This window comes from Pyrus communis, chromosome 9, assembly GCF_041283825.1.
Source record: "Pyrus communis isolate YQ-2024b chromosome 9, ASM4128382v1, whole genome shotgun sequence".
Lineage (NCBI taxonomy): Eukaryota > Viridiplantae > Streptophyta > Magnoliopsida > Rosales > Rosaceae > Pyrus > Pyrus communis.
The window spans coordinates 12,989,100-13,007,627 of NC_142573.1; the positions used below are offsets into that span (position 1 = coordinate 12,989,100).

Sequence of the window (18,528 nt, forward strand, 5' to 3'; positions counted from 1 at the left end):
GTGCTTTCTGTAAGAAGCATTAGTTATGTGTGTAACGACCCGAAATTTCTAATTCAGAAGCCAAACACACAGGTAGGCCACAATAAAATAATGGTTAATTATAATTCTAACTAACCACACTAAAAAAAATAATCATTTTGTTTAATTTATGGCTGCATCTAACATCCTGGTTAAACTGCCTATGTACCCTAAACGAAGGGATCAAGTCATTCATAGTTCACCTTATGCTTCTAAAACAACATACTAAAATTTCATTCCAGTCCAACGGTCAGATCTTCGCTAATCACGAAATCAAATGATGGTCAACGTTTTATTTTATAAACTTGCAAATCCAATTCGGGAAGATCTGTACGTCGGACTCCTGATCTGTAAGTTCCTAAGGTCCTCAAATATTACGTACGATAAGGTCTCAAAGTTTGGTGACCATCCAACAGTCGGATCATCGATTCACAAATTGATCAAGTAAGGTATCGTAGTGAATTTAGGTTCAAACGATCAATCTACGTCATACGAATATCAAAACTAAAATCAAGGCATCTAATTTACCCTAAAAATAGCATTGACGACCCTTTGGCCATGCACCGCCGTGGGTGATGGTCGGCCGCCCCGACTCACCGGAAAATTTCAACTGTTTCCAAAAGTTCTCAAATTTTATAGAAATGAAGATCTCAAAGAGTATAGCAAACTTTATACCTGTGGCCAAGTTCAATTTGGCTGGAAAAGGCTTCAAATTGACTCGAACCCGTCGAAAACCCTTGATTTGGGTAGTTGTCAATTCGTCACCAAAATGAACTTTCTCGCCTCATCAAAGACTTGGGCCTTGCACATGGGGTTGAGAGGAGTCTTGTGGTGGTGGTCATTGACGGTGAAGCTTGCCGGAGCCACCGGAAAAAGATTAAAGCCGCGTCAAAAGTCATGGGCTTTATGGCTTCAAACTGGAGAAATGGCAAAGAAATTGGGAAATCTAACACTACAGAGATGTAGGGCTCGTCAAGGGCTTTCCATGGACACCAAAATCACCCAAAACGGAGTTCGTAAGGAAGAGATATGAGCAGGTTAAGTTGGTGGGTCGGGTGGAGAAACCGGGTTGGCTGGTTCTCTCATTCTCCCTTCCCTCCTTTCCTTCATTTTCCTTTTTCTCTCATTTCCCTCCTTCCTTGTTTTCTGATTGGGTAGTGCTCTTCCTCCCAGCCAATGCCACACACATGGCACCTCACAATTATCAGGAGAAATCCAGATTATGGTCAAATGACTATTTCACCCCTAACTTCACTCGTTCATATCTCATTCGTTATAACTTTGTTTTACAAACAGTTTGTGCCTACGCGTTCGTGAGATCGAGCTCTATCCAAATATGCCAAGAAATACAACGAAGCATATAAGGACAAAATATGTCCTCATAAAATTACATTTAGTCTCAGAGATACATTTTTGTCATTTCACTTTCCGATAAAAATTTCCACATAATCATATATTTAAAAATTTTCAGGGTATTACAATGTGATTCTTCCATGTAGCACTTTAAATGTTTTTTCATAATTTACTTGCATTTATACTAAAGATTGGTTCCAAAAACATTTTCATTAAGAGCGTTTTCAATCATTTTAAAAAGGGTAAATTACACAAAATTACCTCAGCTATGGGTCGAACGATACTATCATACCTCATTTTAAAAAAATGACAATGTCATACCTCATCTTACAAATTTGTTCCAATGTCATACCTTCGTTAGTTTTTCTGTTAATTTCTCTGTTAAATGTTGACGTGGCTAGAGGTCGGTGGGGCCTACTCACTAATCCAGCTGGATTAAAAAATAATTAAATATTAAAAAATTTAAAAATTGAAAAATTAAAAAACTAAACAAATAAAAAATGGCATAGGGATGTGGCATTCCCTTTCTTCCACCCGCACCAACCCTTTTTCTTCTTCTCTTCGATAGCCACCAAACCCTTCCCCACCCGTCCCCCTAACCTTCCTCCACCACCCTCTCTCTCTCCTGTCTCTGGGCAACCTACAATCTGCAATTTAAAACTCTAAAAAAAAATCTAAAATTTAAAATTAAAAAAACTAAACCTAAATCTGAACCCTTCCCAATCACCCAGACCCCTTCTTCCTCCTCCGTCCTTGTCGACTCGGTCTCCCTTGTCCGTCCCTCTCCCCACTCACACTTGTCCTTCCCTCACCACCATCTCCCAACCCGACCCATCCTTCCTTTAGTCCCTCTATACCTAATCGGACCCATCATTCCCCTAATTCTTCCATACCCAAACCAACCCGACTCGATCTTCCTGCATCAAAGATCTAGTACATATTGATGCACTATGTTCATGCCGCTGACGGCGAACGACTCAAGCTGGTCAAATCCAGAGGTGGCGGGATTGATGGTGCATACGAGCTTGGTGTTCCTGGTGGAGAGGAATCCATTCTCCTGGAGCTCGGCTTAGGTGACGATGTCAACCTCGATGAAGCTGAAAAGAGCATGGTTGCGTGTGAAGCAAATGATTGGAGCCTCGAAGAGGATGTGTTGTTGTTGGTGATGAGAACAGAAGGCTCGCGATCAGGGAATGAGGCTCTGATTGAGAGCTTTGGGAAGAAAAGGGAAGCGGTTATGGTGGTGGTGGTGACTGGCAACCGGCGATTAGACTCTGCATCTCACAATGCGTGGTCTTTGGATTTGGGGGGATGGGTGAGGAAGGGTTTGGTGGTTGTCGAAAAGAATAAGAAAAAGGGTTGGTGTGGGTGGAGGAAAAGGAAGGCCTGCATCCTTAGGCCATTTTTTATTTGTTTAGTTTTTTAATTTTTAATTATTAAAAATATATTTAATTATTTTTTAATCTAGTTGGATTAGTGAATGGCCCCGCCTCTAGCCACATCAGCATTTAATAGAGAAATTAATAGAAAAACTGACGGATGTATGACATTGGAACAAATTCCTAAGATGAGGTATGACATTGTCATTTTTAAAAATGAGGTATGATATCGTTCGACCCATAATTAAGATAATTTTGTGTAATTTACCCTTTTAAATAAACATCCAAACGAGCTCGCGTGTCGTAAACCAAACTCAGTTCAGTATTAGAGCAATTCCACTGGACACAAAATTGCCCAGGACCCTGTCCAAAAATCAACCTAGCACCTCGTCAATCTACTCCAGCCCGCAAAACAGCCTGGCACCCAACCCAAGCCAGGCAGCAGACCAGCCCATTTCAGATAGACCCAGAGGTCGGCCTATTTGGCTGGCACGTGCAGCACACTCGACTGGGCGTGAGTAGGAGACAGGGGTGCAGGCAGCGGGGCCCGCTTGTCAGCCCACTTGTGTTCACTCGGATTAGAGCTACGTGGCCCTCCTCAGTGCCATTGGATTTCCAACGGTAAAAAATTTTTTAATTTGACTTTTAAAATGGACCGTCCGATCACATATTAATGGTCCACGTTTTTTTCACCAAAAATAAAAATAAAAAAAAATAAAAAAAGGCCTAACGGTCATAATTATGACCGTTGGCCATATGGCAGCGCCTTGGCTCTTGGATTTGAATATTTTTCAAATCCAACAGTCCAGATTAATTAACTATATTAAAATTTATTAAAAATTATGAAAAAATACAAAAAAATAATTAAAAAATACAGAAAATTTTTAAAAAAGTTATTTTTTTCTATAAATACCTAACCCTCATCTTCCACCTTACACCATATTTCAATATTTTCTACACTTTCTACCAAAGCTTTCATATACTTTTTGTGTGAAAAAAAAAACCAAAAAGCTCATCCTTAAATTTTTTTTGTCCATATAAACCATACATCTCTACATCCATCTTCATCGTTTTCAAATCTTGAGTTTTTTTTACAATGTCTTCTTCAAGGAGAGTGCATAAACAATTTGTGGAGCAAAAGAAAAGATTGTTGGCACAATAAGAAGAATTGATCAATCTCGAGGAAGGTGGAGGTGGAGATGAGGCTATCGCAATGGAGGAGGACTCGGATGATGACCATAGAAGGTAGATGGCCTCACATTTCCGTCGTGTCATGAAAGATGTGGATCAAATAGCCAAACCCAGACGTGCCGCAAACTTCAATAGAAGAAGGGAAAGACGAGGTAAAAATCTCTTGGAAGATTATTTTATTCCCAACAACGTATTCCCTAATCATGTTTTTAGACGTCGTTTTAGAATGCAACGAAGTTTGTTCAACAAAATCATGAGTGCTATTTGCAACCATGATCCATATTTTGTGCAAAAAGAGGATGCTTTTCGTGTTGTAGGTCTTCTTCCAGAGCAAAAAATTACGGCTGCCTTGCGATTGCTTGCATATGGAGCATCTGCAGATCAAGTGGATGAGATCGTGAGGATGGGAAAAACAATTGTTCTGGAGTCCCTGATGCGGTTTTGCTCTGCAATTGAAGCCATGTACACCAATGAGTACCTTCGGAGACCCACGCCAAGGGACATGCGAAGGCTTCTGAAGGCTTCCCTGACATGATTGGAAGCATCGACTGCATGCAATGAACTTGGAAAAACTGTCCAAGTGCGTGGCAAGGAGCTTATGGCGACAGAAAATGAGTCAAAAGTATCATTTTGGAAGCGGTGGTTTCATTTGATACATGGATTTGACATGCTTTTTTTGGTGTTCCAGAATCTCAGAATGACCTAAATGTCTTTGCTCAATCTTCAGTGCTCGATGATATGCTGCAAGGAAAATCGCCCAGATGCACATATTGAGTTAATGGCACTAAATACGACAGAGCATACTACCTTGCAGACGACATTTACCCAAGGTGGTCTATGTTTGTCAAAACAGTGCCACATCCATAGATTGAAAAGAAAAACACTTCGCAAAATGTCAAGAGCGGTGTAGGAAGGATGTGGAGCGTTGTTTTGGTATCCTGCAAGCTCGTTGGGCGATTGTCAAGTCTGTTGCTAGAATGTTTGATGTCGAGGCTCTTCGATCCATCATGATGACGTGTATTATTCTCCACAACATGATTGTGGAAGATGAGTATGATTATGATGCCGTCGATGAATATGAGTCGGATCCGATGAACAACTCAAGAACACGTATCTACTATGCTCATGACCGGACCGAAGATCCCGTGCAACACAAGCAGTTGGAACGGGATGGACATTACAATGAATTGATTGTTCAGCGGTACACTGATGTGCAAGAGCTATACTGACACGTAACCTGCTAGAATGACTTAATTGAGCAACAGTGGGGATTGCAAGAAGGTGAAGATAATTAAAATAAGCTTGTGGTTGAATAATTTTATTTATTCTTTTTAAAAACCCAGCGCATTTTGTAAGGGTGGAGATCATTTGTGCTATCGAATTTTTAGACTGGGTGCCAATGCATTTTTTTAGGGATAGAGATACTTTGGCCTATTACTATATATGTTTACTTGAGTTGGTAAATACGCTGGACGCTCAGGCAAAGTCTTTAGGTTGGAAATGCTCTTGAACTGAACCGTTCCCTGCACTTAAAAAAGCCGTGTATAGTCGTATTCGTCACTCCTTAAAAAAACCAGGAGAGTGAGAGCGACCGAGTTTGATAGAATTGGCGGGAAAAGAGGAGACTCAGAGAGAGACGAAGGAGATGAAAGGGAAAGCTACGGAGGCGTCGGTGAACGATCGATACACGCAGTGGAAGTCGCTGGTGCCAGTGCTTTACGACTGGCTCGCCAATCACAACCTTGTTTGGCCTTCTCTCTCTTGCAGGTCCGTACTCTCCCCCCTAGGGTTTCCTCTTCTTCTAAATTCAATTATTTTCGTATTTTTATCGAATTTATCACATGATTTTGCACAATGTGGGTTGTCCTTACCTGGCTCTCTTGTACTTTTACAAGCACTAATTAGTTTCGTTTTCGATCAAATTTTTCGGTTTGGATTTGGGTAAATGCGTGTGAACTGTGAAGTCAAAGTAAAATTAACTTTGTAGAGAATGTGCGCTGTTCTTAATTTGTGTTTGCAATGGATCTTTGTAGTGATGCTTGTGTTTGTTTCAAGCTTTCGGTGAATAAAAATTCGTGTATTGGTGCTACATTTGTGATTGCAGACTTCTAAGTGAATCAAAATTGATGATTTATCAATTTTGTTTCTTGTAGATGGGGACCGCAGCTGGAGCAAGCCACTTACAAGAGTCGTCAGCGCCTTTTTCTTTCGGAACAGGCATGAAGATCTCTCTTGCAGCATCTGACTCTCCATTTTGTATTTGATACAGAAATGTTGTAATTTTTTGTTTGGATAGCTCATTAATACGATCAGATGCTTAAAACCACGTGCCCTTGGCGTTGGCGTGTTAGTTTTAAACATTTCTTATTAGTAGGTGGTCGCCTGGTCGGAAGTTTGTGATGTAATGTGGAATGATTTTGTCAACTGTCAATGCCGTGCATCCCTCTCTAAAAATTAGTGCCTCATATCATATATTTACCAACATATGATTATTCGTAATTGTGGGCAACGCAGTTACTTGCCTACGCATGTAGTGTTGATATTATGTGGATGTGCCATCTTGTCTCTTTTAGATTGTGTATCATCCTCTTTATCGTTGTAGTGTGTTTTGCTTACGTTTGTTTGTTTCCACAGACTGATGGCAGTGTTCCAAATACACTTGTCATTGCAAACTGTGAAGTTGTCAAACCCAGGGTTGCAGCTGCCGAGCACATATCACAGGTTATGTTTCATTTATTTGCCTTAGCTGATATCCTGTAAATTGACTAATTTATTAGCTAATTATGGTTATCTTTTGCTTGATCTATACAGTTCAATGAAGAAGCACGCTCTCCCTTTGTGAAAAAGTATAAAACTATTATACATCCCGGTGAGGTAAATTACATTAAAGTGTGTCTGCTTACAGTAATTTCTGCTTAATGAGTTCTTGATGAGAATGATTTGCACCGAAAAGTACTTAACATCTTATTTTTTGACGTAATTGCCGAATCATCTTTTTAAATGGAACTTATTAAGATAATTGCTCTATATCGGAAATGGAAAATGGGTTATATTGGAAACAAGGAAAAAAATTTCAACTATTTATGAAGACTTGCTGACTGTAGTCAATACGCTAAGAAGATAATTTCTAGGTAATAAATCAGTGAACTATATTAGTCTCCGTTTAAGGGGTTAGCCTTGTGCATTTGATTCATTGATGGCATATCTAAAAACTAACTTGCGTTTTAGTTAATAATCTATGCATGATCTTCTAAATGATTTGTAGCCACGAGTATTTTGTCTTGCGGGAATGCTAATGTCTTGAACAAATTGGGTATGAGTTGTGTGAATTACTTATATTGAATTCAGACCAAGCTAATGGATAGTATTACGTTTAAGATGCATTGAAGATATGTAGCATAGATATTGCTAGTCAATCCCAATCGACATACTATTGAAAAGACGGTCTTCTCCAATTTTCATATGTATCCTTACTGAGATGCGTATCAGACTTTTGCATGCTCAATTTGATGCTATTTAAAAAGGAACGGAAAACCCTTTGGGGAAAATAATGGAACCAACTATAGTTAATTCAAAACCCATTGGTTGGCCGTTGCTATTACCACCTTCTCCGTGCCAGAAGATATCCATTTAGATCAACTGCCCACCAAAACCACTGAACCCTAAACCCAAACATTCCCCACCCACCTCCAAACACAAATTGGTGTAAGCTTATCTCTAAGATATTTTCTTCCATTATACTGCAATAGGAAATAAATCTGGATTGTCAGTAATCTAGGATTATGTTTTGCAGGTGAACAGAATCAGGGAACTCCCTCAGAATAGTAAGATAGTGGCAACACACACTGACAGTCCTGATGTAAGCATTCAGTTATATGTTTATTCTTTTGGATGGATAGTAACTATTAAGCTTCCAAGGGTTTTTCAGTTAACGTTATTTTTTATTACGTATTTGGAAGTTTATATAGACAAGTGGAGGTGGATAAAGTTTTTCAACTTGTAAACAAAACAGGTTCTCATTTGGGATATTGAGGCTCAACCTAATCGCCAAGCTGTTCTGGGAGCTTCAGATTCTCGTCCAGATCTGGTATGCCCTGTTTAGAGAAAACTAATCCTCCTGCTTTCAGTTTTACTTAGATCGACTTGATAGGTTTTTTTACACGGTGCATGACTATCTGTTTAGAACTCAAAATCTTCCAACTGTAACCTTAGACCTGCACCAATTAATGGCTCCTTAAAGCTTTGGAGGGTAAAAATAATTGTAAATACCTTCATTCTAATCATGATCACAATATACTGAAAGAAGAATTTATTCATTACAATAGCTTCATCATCTTTCTCTCCTTGCATAGGTGTATACTAAATTTAATTGCATTGTGTTACAGCTATTGACAGGGCATCAAGATAATGCTGAATTTGCTCTTGCCATGTGCCCATCTGAACCCTTTGTGCTCTCTGGAGGTCGGAACTTTCTATTTTAGTGCTGTATTCTTCATTTATTATACTGATTAGGCAGGAAACAATGTGTAAAGGGAATGTCAAGTAAACTGCATAGAATATTATTCATTTAACTTACCTTACTTTCTGTAAATATAACTTCCCTTGATTTACCTTCTTTCTTTTGATTAAACTTCAATGCACCCACAAACGAATTACGTGCTGCATGGACCATGTTTGTATTTTCCTTGTACCTTCTCATCTTCTGAATGGGGAGATCTTTGCGCAGGGAAGGATAAAGCAGTGATTTTGTGGAGCATTCATGATCATATCTCATCTTTAGCATCAGAACCAGGATCTGGAGGTGGCAATGCTAAACATTCTTCTAAGATTGGTGGGAGTAACGATAAACTCAGAGACAGCCCATCTGTTGAGCCACGGGGTGTCTATAAAGGGCATGAGGATACTGTTGAGGATGTGCAGTTCTGCCCATCTAGGTATGTGTTGATTAATAATCAAATACATTTCATATCCAGCTTATTTTGTTGACATTGCCACTCCTTATTTCCACTCATGTACTGGCAGCTATAAAAGCTTTTTTTTTTTTTTTGGATGAGAGTTATTTTATGAAGATAAAATAGTTCAAGATGATGGCACATCGGCAATTTTCTGATTATATTATCTGTGTGTTATTTATGTGTTGTAGTGCACAGGAGTTCTGTAGTGTAGGTGATGATTCTTGCCTCATACTATGGGATACAAGAGCTGGATCTAGTCCAGCTGTCAAGGTTCTTTTTCTTCCCCCTCAAAAGTCTATCAGTCTGCCCTTCTGTTTAGTTATTCCATTATGACATTTATCTTGCGTATCAGGTCCAATCTGCGTTGCTCTCTCTCTCTCTCTCTCTCTCTCTCTGCATGTGTATAAATATAGTTCGAGTGACGATTTTTTATTCAGTCATTATTTACATTTTTTATATTCATATTCATTTACTTATTTGAGCAGGTTGACAAAGCTCATGATGCTGACCTTCATTGCGTTGATTGGAATCCACATGACGTCAATCTCATACTTACAGGGTATCTGCATCTTACAGGAATTGCTGGATCATAAACTTTGATATCCACAGTGCAATAAAATGAAACTTGCTATCCTGATCAAAATGATCAAAATCTTTATATTGCTATGTTGACGTTTTATATTGATGCATCCATAAAAAAGAATTTTTCACATGGACAGTCTCATGCTGTTTGGTTCCATTTATTTTAATTTTCTCTTACCTCTTAGGTCTGCCGATAATACTATTCGCTTGTTTGACCGCCGATATCTCACTTCTGGAGGAGTTGGATCACCTGTTCATACATTTGAGGGCCACAATGCAGCTGTCCTCTGCGTACAGGTGCCAGGAAACTCTTCTGGCTTCTTTATTAACTCTATTTCTGCCTTTTGTTTTTCATAAAATACTTCAAGAACTACATTTTCATTTTTCTGTGTTTCGTTTTGTTGCTATTCCAGTGGTCTCCTCACAAGGCATCTGTTTTTGGAAGCTCTGCCGAGGATGGCTTACTAAACATCTGGGATCATGAAAAGGTGTGAATATTTAAATCAAATTAATGATATTTATTAAAGGTATAAGTAGTAGTAATTTCTCTGGAAAGTTTACGTGTCCAATTATTCTTTGGTTTCATATTTACTTTGTATTAGTGGGTTTGAACGTTTGATATATTTTCATAGTGGTGTCAATATTTAAGCGATTCAAAACAATTAGATGACAGTAGTGCTCTTCATCTTCCTTTTTTGTCTTTAACTCTTACCTTCTCAACAAATGGTAGGCCTTTTTCTTTATTATTTCAGGAGTTAACAGTTTTGTTTAGTCTAATCACAGTCTAAAAGATCTCTATATATGTTTATATACATACACACATTCGGGGTTTACACTCTTTCTTCTTATGTGACATTGTTACATTTTGTAGCATTTAAGATCTATTTGTTGCATTACACATTGTATTGACATTTGAAAAACCAGCTTTGGTCCTTTTTGTGATCATGAAATAAAAGAAGATGAAGGACATTGGTTAATAAATAAGGTTTTTACTCTAAAGTGACATTATCTGCATGAAATTGTGGAGGCATAATAAACGAAATTGTTGCGATTGTTAATGCCTTTCCTACCGTTTCCATCAATTTAGAGAAAAATATTATTGGCTTCCTTTCAGGTTGGCAAGAATGGATCAAAGCCGTCAAATGCTCCTCCAGGATTGTTCTTTCGACATGCTGGTCATAGGTATGTATGATTTACATACATGTTTTAACAAGAGCGGCAGTGATATGCTTCGACTACTTTCAATGCAAGCAAGATAGTGTAGATCCATCTGTTTGATGATGTCAACGGCCAACTCCTTACTATGCATGTGCAATTGGTCTTACCTGCTACCTTTAATCTTAGAAAGACAAAAAACAAAAGATAATTACGTACTAATATCAATATTGGACAAGCATGCAACCTTTTCTTGTTTCCTTTATGATACTTTCATTGGCTGTAGGGACAAGGTTGTTGACTTTCATTGGAATGCGTCTGATCCGTGGACGATAGCTAGTGTCTCTGATGATTGCGGAAGTACCGGAGGTGGTGGTACCCTCCAGGTAACAAAAACATTTCTAATTCTAGAAAGTTGACCGTCACTCTTTTTTGGCGCTTGTACTAGTTCTGTACAAGCACATTATCTATACGTTTATGGTCGATGAACGATTCATTTTGATGATGCAGATATGGCGGATGATTGATTTGATTTACAGGCCCGAGGAAGAGGTCCTCGCGGAGCTGGATACGTTCAAATCTCACCTAACAACATGCCAGGCGTGATGTCTCCTTTGTTTTCGAGGAAATGTGAGACAAACTAACCCCTCGTTCTTTAGTTTTCAAACCAGTCCGCTAAGACAGCGACTCCTGGTCATCTAATTTAGTCGGCAGTCCAATCCTATGAAACGAAAAGGAAAGCAGAACTTCTTGGTTGATTGGTGCAGAAACCTTTCCTTTCAAAAGGAGTAGTGTTTTTAAAATCATTAAAATGTTCTCATATGGTCAAAAGTACTTCCGACCATGTTTGGCAGAAAAAGTTAGTGCTAACGAATTAAAAAAAAAACACATGACGTGAACACTTGCTATGTGCTTACTTTAGAAGGCATTAGCATTTTTATTTAGATTTTTGATGTGCTTTTAATAAACGCGGTAATTTCCAAAGGGGCCCTAAAGCACCAACAAATCTAAGTAAAAAAGAAAAAAGAAAAAAAAAAGAAAGGAAGAGTTTTGTATGTACGGTTGTATAAGAATGTAGCATGCATATACACCAACTAGAAATAATATTGATGTGTTTTAATGTTAATTATTGGTTGTTATTTCTTGAGAGGATAAGTCATGGTTGCTTGAGATAGGGGGTTTGTACGAAATACAGGAGAAAATAATTTAGTAATATTTTTAACTAAAAACAAATCAGAGTAAATTGTAGTTATGGTCCTTGAACTATGATTGAGTTGTAGCTATGGTCCTTCAACTAAAAATCCATCAAATTTGGTCCTTCAATTTGACAAAAAGTGTAGCATTGGTCCTTCCGTGCTAACACCGTTAAATTTTCCTTCAATATAATGACGTGATGCACACATGGGATCCATGATTAATATAATAGTTACGAAAACCTTGTACCTAATTCACTCCTCCATCCTCCAAACCTTGTACCTGATTCTCTCTTCAAAACCCACCGTTACATTTGGTGCGGAATTGGTTATGGAATGCGGCTGGAATGTCGGGGGTGGCTTGGGTGGGGTTGTAATGGTGAGGGATTGGCTGTGGCGTGCGGTTGGGAGAGATAAAAGAGCGAGTGTCGTCGAATGGGGGAGGATGGAGGTAAGATGTGAGGTATGGCGGGACAACACCGTCTCTCTGTCCTCTGGAACATCTCTCTTTTTTTTCTTTTCCAATTGTTTAAAGGTTAGGTGATCTGTATTTGTATATATTGTTTAATTCTATTCGATTTAAATCTATATTTCAACAACCAACAATTTATTTCCCAACCATGTTAAATTGTTTTAAATTATATGGCTTATACTCTACTTTAGTTCGTGTATTTTTTTATAAATTTTAGTTTGTTGATGACTCCCACACTTGAATTGAAGGTCTAGTGGTGTTACTCTGCATTTGTAAGCGGAAAAGTCTTATATTCGAGTATGATTGATGGTGAATATGATGCCAAATTATTATGACAAACCACGGTAGTAGAGCATTATAGGCCACATTTAGACCAACATATGTTGATATTCTCCCGTCTAGACCTCTATACTCGTAAACAAGTAAACCTTATAGCGTCGTTTGCTATCTACGATTCGATGAAATGAACAATCTCCTAGTTTCAATGTATATTGAAGGTAAAAACGAATGATTTTTTATTTGGACAACATCTCCAAGACATGAAGAAACAAAAACCTATAAAATAAAGTAAAGTTTGTTTTACATAAAGGAAAAAAAGTTTGGTATGGACAGGACAATACATTTTTAATTATTTATATAACGATATATTTTACTCTAAGAAAATAAGAAGTTCTGCTAAGTCACATAATATTCAACTTAATTTGGTATCAAATTTGTCATCCGAAGAGAAAATACTAGTAGATCGTAGTACTGAGTAACAATACATTTTTAATTTTGTTGATAAGAAATGTTAATGAGACATTCTCAAAACTGGGAATCTCTGCGAATTATCTATCATCTCATTTTTTTTAACTTTATAAAATTGACACCAAAATTAACGTTAAAAATGTGATATTGTTAACATTTCTATTTGTTATTAGTACAACCCTATAAGGAGGGAAAAGTAATTTGGCTCATAAAATAAAATGGGTCACCTTTTGACAATTCTACCTCATGAATGAAGAACTGGAGATTCGCTTATGCCATTTTATCCCTGCGGCAGCCTCTGTAAGCACCTCTCTCTCTCTCTCTCTCGAATCCAAGTTGAAGAACCAGAAGAAGATGGGTAGGAGGATCTCCGCCCCTACAACCACCAAGGGGACGACCCTTATCTTCACCGTGCTCCTCCTCATCTCCTCGTCCCACTGCTTCTACCTCCCGGGCGTTGCTCCTCGCGATTTCCACACTGTAAGCTCTCTTCAAATCTCATTTTTCTCTGTTTTCCCTTCGAATTCGCCGACCCTTTGTTTGTTTATCGCTTTAATTGCTTTCTATTTCTTCATTGGTCGCTGCATTGCCGCTGAATCGTTGTCGGTTTGTCTTCGTTTCCACTGAACCAGTGGTGGATCTAGGGTTTTGGGTTTGATTTGTTTTTGCTTTTTTATTAGATCTACGACATGGGTTTTTGGTTTTTGGGGTTGGGGTTTGAGCTGGCTGTTTAATCTTGTTGTTGCTTTTAGTTGCTTTAGAGTTAAAGATTGATGTGTGGGTTAATCAAGTGGTTGCTTTTATTTCTAAAGTTTTGGTTTAATTTGGTTTAGTATATTTTTCGGCGTAAAATGATTCTGAGGATCTGTGTGTGGCTGTAGGATTACAGCATTTTTGTGTTTCCTGTGGGTGAAAGTATCGAAAATGTTAAAGAGGTCAAAGTTTTAAACTATCGAGAGTAAAATATGGTTGAAAATTATAATCTGATATCAATATCAGGCAAAATTCAGATAATTCGGAAGCAACAAAGGCTTTCAATGCTTCCAAAGAGAGGAACTAGTTAATGTACTGATAGAACATTACATATTTATTTGTTTAATATTTGTGGATAAGTTTTTATTTTTCCCAAGAATAATGGGATTTAGAAGTGTGTTTTTGGAGAGTGAAGTAGCAGACGAGATTTGTACACTCTGTGCATCAGAATGCTCAAGCTAAATTTTGTTGTCTACTAATCTTTAACAATGTGGGCATGCGTTGGTGATATTTTTGCTAAATTTGATGTTTTCCTGTTGTGTTTGTCGTAATAATGATGCCAGAAAATTCATCAAAGTGTGACCCATCCATCTGTTGTTGATTATTAGAAATGTTTTTTTTTTTGGGCTTTCAGAGGATCTGATTTTTTCAAGCTCATACAATCATTTTTCATTTCATCAATAATTATGTTTCTGCTCAAATTGTTAGAGAACATTGGGGTCAAGTTCTTTTCTAAACAAATTAGATGTATACACATAGTAGGAACTCATGTGACAGTGCCCTGGCTGTTTCTCCGACATACATGAGTTAAGCCGTCCCCCGTGTGCCATATTGTATCTGGCTATAAGTTTTTATTAAAAATGTGATTACAGCTTGTAGCCTGAATGTCGCATTATACACTTTGACTTTGGAACTCTTCTATGTTCCCTTTCCTTGTTTGCCATTTTACTACATAGAATACTAATGTTTTTACTGTGGTTGTCTTCTTTCTGACAGGGAGATGAACTTTCTATCAAAGTGAACAAATTGTCATCTACAAAGACGCAACTCCCGTATGACTATTACTTCTTAAAATATTGTACTCCCCCACAGATTATAAACAGTGCAGAAAATCTGGGGGAGGTTCTCCGTGGTGATCGCATTGAGAATTCTGTATACACTGTGAGTAGTTATAACCGTTTTTCATTTTGGCGACCCAATTAGTAGAGAAGTTTTTGAACAATATTGTTAATCTCAATCTCATTTATATAACTTTGTTTTAAAACCTCTATTTGTAAATTCTTTTCCAGTTCAAAATGAGGGAGGAGCAATCCTGTGTAGTAGCTTGTCGACAAAATCTTAACGCTGAATCTGCAAAAAATTTTAAGGAAAAAATTGAAGATAAGTATCGAGTACAAATGTAAGTAAAAATGTCATTCCTGTATTTTCTAGTTTGTAGTTTCAAGTATTCTCTTCTTTTAATTTTCCAAGTGTCGATCCTTTATGATTTGTCTGCTTTAGTTTTATACTAACTTAATTTCTCTCCCTGGTCATATTCAATTATTATGAAGTCAATGATCATTTGATGTTTCTTATTGGTTTAATTGAGACCTCTGACTTGGACTGCAGGATTTTGGATAACCTTCCAGTTGCTGTTCTCAGACAGAGGCGGGATGGAAGCCCCTCAACAACTTATGAACATGGATTCGGTGTTGGATTCAAAGGAAATTATGCTGGGGTATGCCTTAGAAACTAGTTGCTAATGTTGAAGTAAGAATCATTTATGTTATCTTGTGTTTTATTTGCTATACAGAATAAAGAGGAGAAATATTTTATTAACAACCACTTGAGCTTCCGAGTTATGTATCACAAAGATCCCGATACTGATTCTGCTCGAATTGTTGGGTTTGAGGTTACTCCAAACAGGTGCTATATCTTTTTTCCTTCTCCCTCTTCCAGTTGACGTTCATTCAGAACAGGCCTTGTATGTTTGAATGATAGAAATACTGTAATGCAGTTAAAACTTGAAAGTAAAAGAAAAGAATCTATGTACATTTCTCGTTTGGTGCATGTTCATTTGACCTCTGCTGATTACATATTTTGTTTTGTGTGGTCATTTACTTTTAATTTTGAAGTTAGAGAAAGAAAGTGCGGTATTCTGTTCTAGATTCCTGGAGGGTCTTTCCTTTGTAAAAATCTAGGTCTTTCCACAGAGATGTTTATAAGATCGATTTTTACAATTAGCTGCACATAAATAAGGGTTTAAGAATTCTTATTGCTGAATATTGTTTCTTTTGTGTTCCTTTATGCTGGATGCCATGTAATGGGTTTCTTGGCCAAGTAATGAATTCTTCACTTATATAACCCCATTGTTTTAACAAGATTCGGTAGGAAGAAACCAAGAGTTCTTGAAAATGATCACTTTCTATTCATTAAGACTGAATAACTTTATTATGATTTTCTTTTTTTCTGATACGCCTCTTTTCAATAGTATCAATCACGAATATAAGGAGTGGAATGGTAACAATACTCAGTTGGTAACATGCAATAAAGACACGAAAAATCTACCACCGGGAAGCAGTGTTCCCCAAGAAGTTGACAAAGATAAGGAGATTGTATTTACATATGATGTCTCCTTTAAGGTACATAATTTTGAACCCTTTGGCTACTTTTCTTTTTTCCATTTTACAAACTTATGAACTTTTCTTTTATTCATTTCTACAAACTTATGAACTTTGCCTTACCACCCCCCACCCCTCCCCTCCCAGGAAAGTGAGATCAAGTGGGCATCTCGGTGGGACACGTACCTTCTCATGAATGACGATCAGATCCACTGGTTTTCAATTATAAATTCATTGATGATAGTCCTCTTTTTATCTGGTATGGTGGCTATGATCATGATGAGAACTCTATACAGAGATATTGCCAACTATAATCAGCTGGACAGCCAAGATGAGGCTCAAGAAGAAACTGGATGGAAACTTGTTAATGGAGATGTTTTTAGGGCACCAATCAATTCCAATTTACTTTGCGTCTACGTAGGGACAGGGGTTCAGATTCTTGCAATGACACTCGTAACCATGATATTTGCATTGCTGGGCTTCTTGTCTCCTTCCAACCGAGGGGGTCTCATGACTGCCATGGTTCTCTTGTGGGTTTTCATGGGCTTATTTGCTGGTTACTCCTCTGCACGATTGTACAAAATGTTCAAGGGTACAGAGTGGAAGAGGAATACCTTAAAGACTGCCTTTATGTTTCCAGGAATTCTTTTTGCCGTCTTCTTTGTGCTGAATGCTCTAATTTGGGGGGAGAAGTCTTCTGGGGCTGTGCCTTTTGGGACAATGATTGCTTTGGTTTGCCTGTGGTTTGGAATATCAGTGCCCTTGGTCTTTGTGGGTAGTTATTTGGGGTTCAAAAAGCCACCTGTTGAAGACCCTGTAAAGACTAACAAAATTCCCCGGCAGGTGCCAGAGCAGGCATGGTATATGAAACCAGTATTCTCTATACTGATTGGAGGCATTCTTCCATTTGGAGCTGTTTTCATCGAGCTGTTCTTTATCTTGACATCAATTTGGCTGAACCAGTTCTATTACATCTTCGGCTTCCTTTTCATCGTGTTTGTTATCCTTCTGATCACCTGTGCGGAGATAACAATCGTGCTATGCTACTTCCAGTTATGCAGTGAAGACTACCACTGGTGGTGGAGATCTTACCTGACCGCTGGCTCATCTGCTCTTTACCTTCTCCTCTACTCTGCCTTCTACTTCTTTACCAAGTTGGAGATTACAAAGTTTGTTTCGGGCATCCTTTACTTCGGGTACATGCTAATTGTTTCATATGCTTTCTTCGTCCTGACCGGAACCATTGGTTTCTACGCATGTTTCTGGTTTGTTCGAAAGATCTACTCCTCTGTGAAGATTGACTGATCTGAAGATGCATGTAGGGGTTGAGGGTAAGATAGGAAGAACAGAGCTACACGAGGATAAGAGACTTTCTGAATCGCACCGAAACCTTCTATTTTGTTTATTGTAGATAGAGTTTGAGCAGTATTTTCGTCTACGGTGTCATGAAACTGTACGTGGTAGTTTAAGCTTGTTGCTTCGATACATCTTCGCTACACTTCTACGATTCTGTTATGTTGTACTTGCTTAATTAGTTATTCGTATTGAAGAACTTGGAAGTTACAGAAATACTCTCTTCATCACTGAAACTTGAAACCATAAGTGATACACTCCAGCTCAACAGTTTACACGCTAATTTTGCTTGCACGAAATCAATGAGAGAGGCATTCTCGTCGGGCACTCGATCTAACCATGTACATCCCCGTTCTTTGGGGCTCTTTTAATTGTGTTTTTAGGTCAATATTATTATAATGAATTAAATCATATACGCATAGGCTGAGAGCTCAAATTTGTAAGACGATTGGGCGAAGGGAGGGGTGATGGGCCTTTTATTGTTTTAAGAAAAAATGACCAACTTTAAACATCGAGTGAGAGTTGGACTGTCGTTGTTATTTAGCTTTTGTTGAACTTGTCTGTTTCAAGAAAATAGATTGAAAAGTGATATTTTAAAGGTAGTTTTGTCAAATTACTTAAATTTGTTTATTTATTTACCCAAATAACTGAGGGGGAAGAGACTTGTCTTGCTGCATATAACTACTACACATATATCAACTAGACTAAATTATGTAATTAGTAAATTCGAAACATATAGCAGCTTGGAAAATAGAAACAGATACAACGACCAGAAAT

General features: G+C 37.9%; 2 protein-coding genes across 2 annotated transcripts; both read left to right on the top strand.

Annotated features, from left to right (window-relative positions):
- The first annotated feature begins 5,464 nt into the window (after positions 1–5,464).
- LOC137740199 (WD-40 repeat-containing protein MSI4) lies at positions 5,465–11,617 on the top strand. The gene is made up of 15 exons (XM_068480025.2): positions 5,465–5,708; positions 6,095–6,158; positions 6,576–6,662; positions 6,753–6,815; positions 7,735–7,800; positions 7,954–8,028; positions 8,327–8,402; positions 8,668–8,875; positions 9,085–9,166; positions 9,382–9,455; positions 9,664–9,775; positions 9,892–9,966; positions 10,593–10,660; positions 10,920–11,019; positions 11,144–11,617. The coding sequence occupies exons 1-15, from the start codon at positions 5,587–5,589 to the stop codon at positions 11,237–11,239; spliced, it is 1,368 nt and encodes a 455-aa protein (XP_068336126.2). The 5' UTR covers positions 5,465–5,586; the 3' UTR covers positions 11,240–11,617.
- A 1,610-nt stretch (positions 11,618–13,227) lies between these two features.
- On the top strand, positions 13,228–17,967 carry LOC137739291 (transmembrane 9 superfamily member 7). The gene is made up of 7 exons (XM_068478842.2): positions 13,228–13,525; positions 14,795–14,959; positions 15,088–15,197; positions 15,407–15,515; positions 15,591–15,703; positions 16,269–16,419; positions 16,546–17,967. Exons 1-7 carry the CDS (start codon positions 13,292–13,294, stop codon positions 17,701–17,703), a joined length of 2,040 nt encoding a protein of 679 aa, XP_068334943.2. The 5' UTR covers positions 13,228–13,291; the 3' UTR covers positions 17,704–17,967.
- Positions 17,968–18,528: the final 561 nt, after the last annotated feature.

Bases quoted from the DNA above. Each gene is read 5' to 3' on its own strand.
- LOC137739291 (XM_068478842.2), top strand. From the start codon at position 13,292: ATGAATGAAGAACTGGAGATTCGCTTATGCCATTTTATCCCTGCGGCA. The intron at 14,960-15,087 runs GTGAGTAGTTAT...ATTCTTTTCCAG, and splicing joins TTGAGAATTCTGTATACACT to TTCAAAATGAGGGAGGAGCA. The intron at 15,704-16,268 runs GTGCTATATCTT...TCTTTTCAATAG, and splicing joins TTTGAGGTTACTCCAAACAG to TATCAATCACGAATATAAGG.
- LOC137740199 (XM_068480025.2), top strand. From the start codon at position 5,587: ATGAAAGGGAAAGCTACGGAGGCGTCGGTGAACGATCGATACACGCAG. The intron at 9,967-10,592 runs GTGTGAATATTT...GCTTCCTTTCAG, and splicing joins ACATCTGGGATCATGAAAAG to GTTGGCAAGAATGGATCAAA. The intron at 10,661-10,919 runs GTATGTATGATT...CATTGGCTGTAG, and splicing joins TTTCGACATGCTGGTCATAG to GGACAAGGTTGTTGACTTTC.